Source organism: Cucurbita pepo, unplaced genomic scaffold (assembly GCF_002806865.2).
Source record: "Cucurbita pepo subsp. pepo cultivar mu-cu-16 unplaced genomic scaffold, ASM280686v2 Cp4.1_scaffold001528, whole genome shotgun sequence".
Lineage (NCBI taxonomy): Eukaryota > Viridiplantae > Streptophyta > Magnoliopsida > Cucurbitales > Cucurbitaceae > Cucurbita > Cucurbita pepo.
Window position 1 is genome coordinate 3,979 of NW_019647682.1, and position 2,683 is coordinate 6,661.

Below are 2,683 nucleotides of genomic sequence, written 5' to 3' on the forward strand. Positions count from 1 at the left end.
CTTCCTCTTCATCCGTGGACGTGGGACTAATTTTTTTAATAATCCTTGGTAAGGCATATATTTTATAAGTTGGATGATAAAATTATTTTAAGTACAGAATAAATTACAAGAGCTTTTAATTCAAATATATATTGATATATTATTTTAATTACAGATTATCCTTAATTATATTGCCTTTTTAAAACATACCTGATTGAGTCCGATGCATGATCATTATTGATGTTCAATCTGATATAGTATGGATTGTCTTAGAGAGAAATAACATAAGAGATAGAGAGAAAGAGCATGGTTTTTATTTATCTATGAATAAGAAGTTTGATAGAATTCAGTCAGCTACATCACCACAACACAACCAAACATAGAATCAACTATTCATCAAATGATCACACATTCGATCGACTGACCCGTGCCCGACCGCAAAACTTGGTGTTGAGATCTCATTCCCATTCGATTCAACATGAAGGCCTTCGACCTAATAACGCTCCCTCTCAACAGCAAAACTTGGTGGTGATTTCTCATTCCCATTCGATTGTTGACGGAGGCTTCGACGTGATGTCTTGAACAACCCTGTTTACGCCCCGAACGCTATTGCAAATTTTTCTTGCCACATTATCCAGGAACTGATGTTCAAAGTTAAACCTGCATCATCAACCATCCCACATTATCAATGAACTGATGTCCTTACAGTAAATACATTTTCTGCACGGTTGGACATAACTGGACTCATTTCATTTCATGTGTTAGACTACAGGTCACAAGAACAAACAGCAAAACCAGATGCTTGTGAATCTACAAGTGTGTGCAGGTCAGTTCAAAACGATTTTTTAAGGGAAAAAGAAGGAAACCCAAAACAACCAAACAAAAGCTACCACACCGGACCTACACAGATGTGTCAATTTCCTCTGTTTTTCGGGTTTTAACTTAACGTTCCTACTTGACGTAAACCAAGAGAATAATTTAGGAATGCAACTTAGTTTCTTTCATATAAGACTAGAAGAAGCTGACAAGGATTTACCAATCTGCTGTCATTCCATCTTGACTTGTAACAGCTCTCAGAGCAACAACATGAGAATGTGTCCTTTGGTCACCCTGAACTCCAACTGATTTTATGGGTAAAAACACTGCAAATGCTTGCCATATTGAATCATACAGCCCAGCATCCTTGATTGACTGAATAAAAATCTCATCAACCTGCAACCATAATTATAGCAAACTAAATATTCTTCACAAACAGGAAAGGTAAAAGTTTTGACTCAACGCCGCTTGAAGTTACCTGGCGAAGAACCTCCAATGCATTGCCTTCTGTTACATCGCCCAGCACTCGTACAGCAAGACCAGGCCCAGGGAAAGGGTGGCGCTTTAGAAACGCATCAGGAACATTCAATATCCTCCCGAGTTGGCGTACCTTTAAATTTGAGATTTTATTCAATGTTTATTAATAAATACAGAATGTGATACAACACAGACAAGTGTATATCAGTAGAAAGATCAAAACCATTACCTCGTCCTTAAAGAGGAGCTTAAGTGGCTCAATAAGTTTCAGTTTCATGTCCTTGGGAAGTCCTCCGACGTTATGATGACTCTTGATCGTGTGGGAATGGTTTCTTCCAGATCCAGGTGGCGGGCAAGATTCAATTACATCAGGATACAATGTGCCTTGGACCAAGTATGAAGGCTTCTTACCAATTTTAAGTTCCAAATCATGGCCAAATGAATCAAATATAGAAATAAACTCTTTCCCAATTATTTTTCTTTTCGCCTCAGGATCTACTACACCTTTAAGTTTGCTAAGAAAATGATCAACTGCATCAACACAAGTAACAGGCAAATGAAGATCGCTTTCAAAGGTTTCCATAACACGTTCTCGTTCTTTATACCTGCCATGTAATCACAAAGTGACATTATGAACTTTGCAAACAAACATGGTGAGCCTTATTTATATCAAAACAGGACAAAATCTGTACCGCGCAGTTCTACTTCTGTAGAGGTACATGGGATAGATCTTCCCCTTTGAATTATAGAAAACTTATATTTTTAAAAGTCAACCGGACAAAATTTTCATCATTCACATTCAGGACATAAAATCAAATTCTGTACCTTAATAAACCATTGTCAACAAAAACACAGTGAAGCCTTTCCCCAATTGCCTTATGAACAAGAGTTGCAGCAACGGTTGAATCCACACCTCCTGATAATGCACATATGACGTGAGCATCTGGACCAACAGTTTCTTTGATTACTTTAATTTCTTCATCTAGTATATTCTCCATCTTCCAGCTAGCGGTAATTCCACAGACATCAAAGAGAAAATAACGCAACGTTTCCATTCCTTCTGGTGAATGAGTAACCTACACAAGATACACAAGTTCAACTTCTCGTAGAAATGACAATTATATGCCACGAATGATATCACTTCAGTTCATCACAAAGCAATATTTGTTGCCCCCATCCCATTCAACACTTGGCCAATAGCATGATCTTTGAAAACCGTAGAAGAAACTAATTAAAGGCTACAAACTACTGAAGATTCTCCTTTCATCAGTTCAACCCAGAAAACATGAGTAACGTTACTTACACGTAGCAATATATTTCAATACATCCAAAGCCTACAATAGTAGTGCTAGACATGATTAGATAACGTAAAAACATAATTCTTCAACAATATGTGGACCCAGCATATTAC

General features: G+C 37.4%; 1 protein-coding gene across 1 annotated transcript; it reads right to left on the reverse strand.

The window, feature by feature from the left end:
- Positions 1 to 271: 271 nt before the first annotated feature.
- LOC111786355 (GMP synthase [glutamine-hydrolyzing]-like) lies at positions 272 to 2,368 on the reverse strand. The gene is made up of 5 exons (XM_023666655.1): positions 2,098 to 2,368; positions 1,502 to 1,877; positions 1,274 to 1,405; positions 1,016 to 1,191; positions 272 to 639 (listed from the first exon to the last, which is right to left on the reverse strand). The coding sequence occupies exons 1-5, from the start codon at positions 2,325 to 2,327 to the stop codon at positions 516 to 518; spliced, it is 1,038 nt and encodes a 345-aa protein (XP_023522423.1). The 5' UTR covers positions 2,328 to 2,368; the 3' UTR covers positions 272 to 515.
- Positions 2,369 to 2,683: the final 315 nt, after the last annotated feature.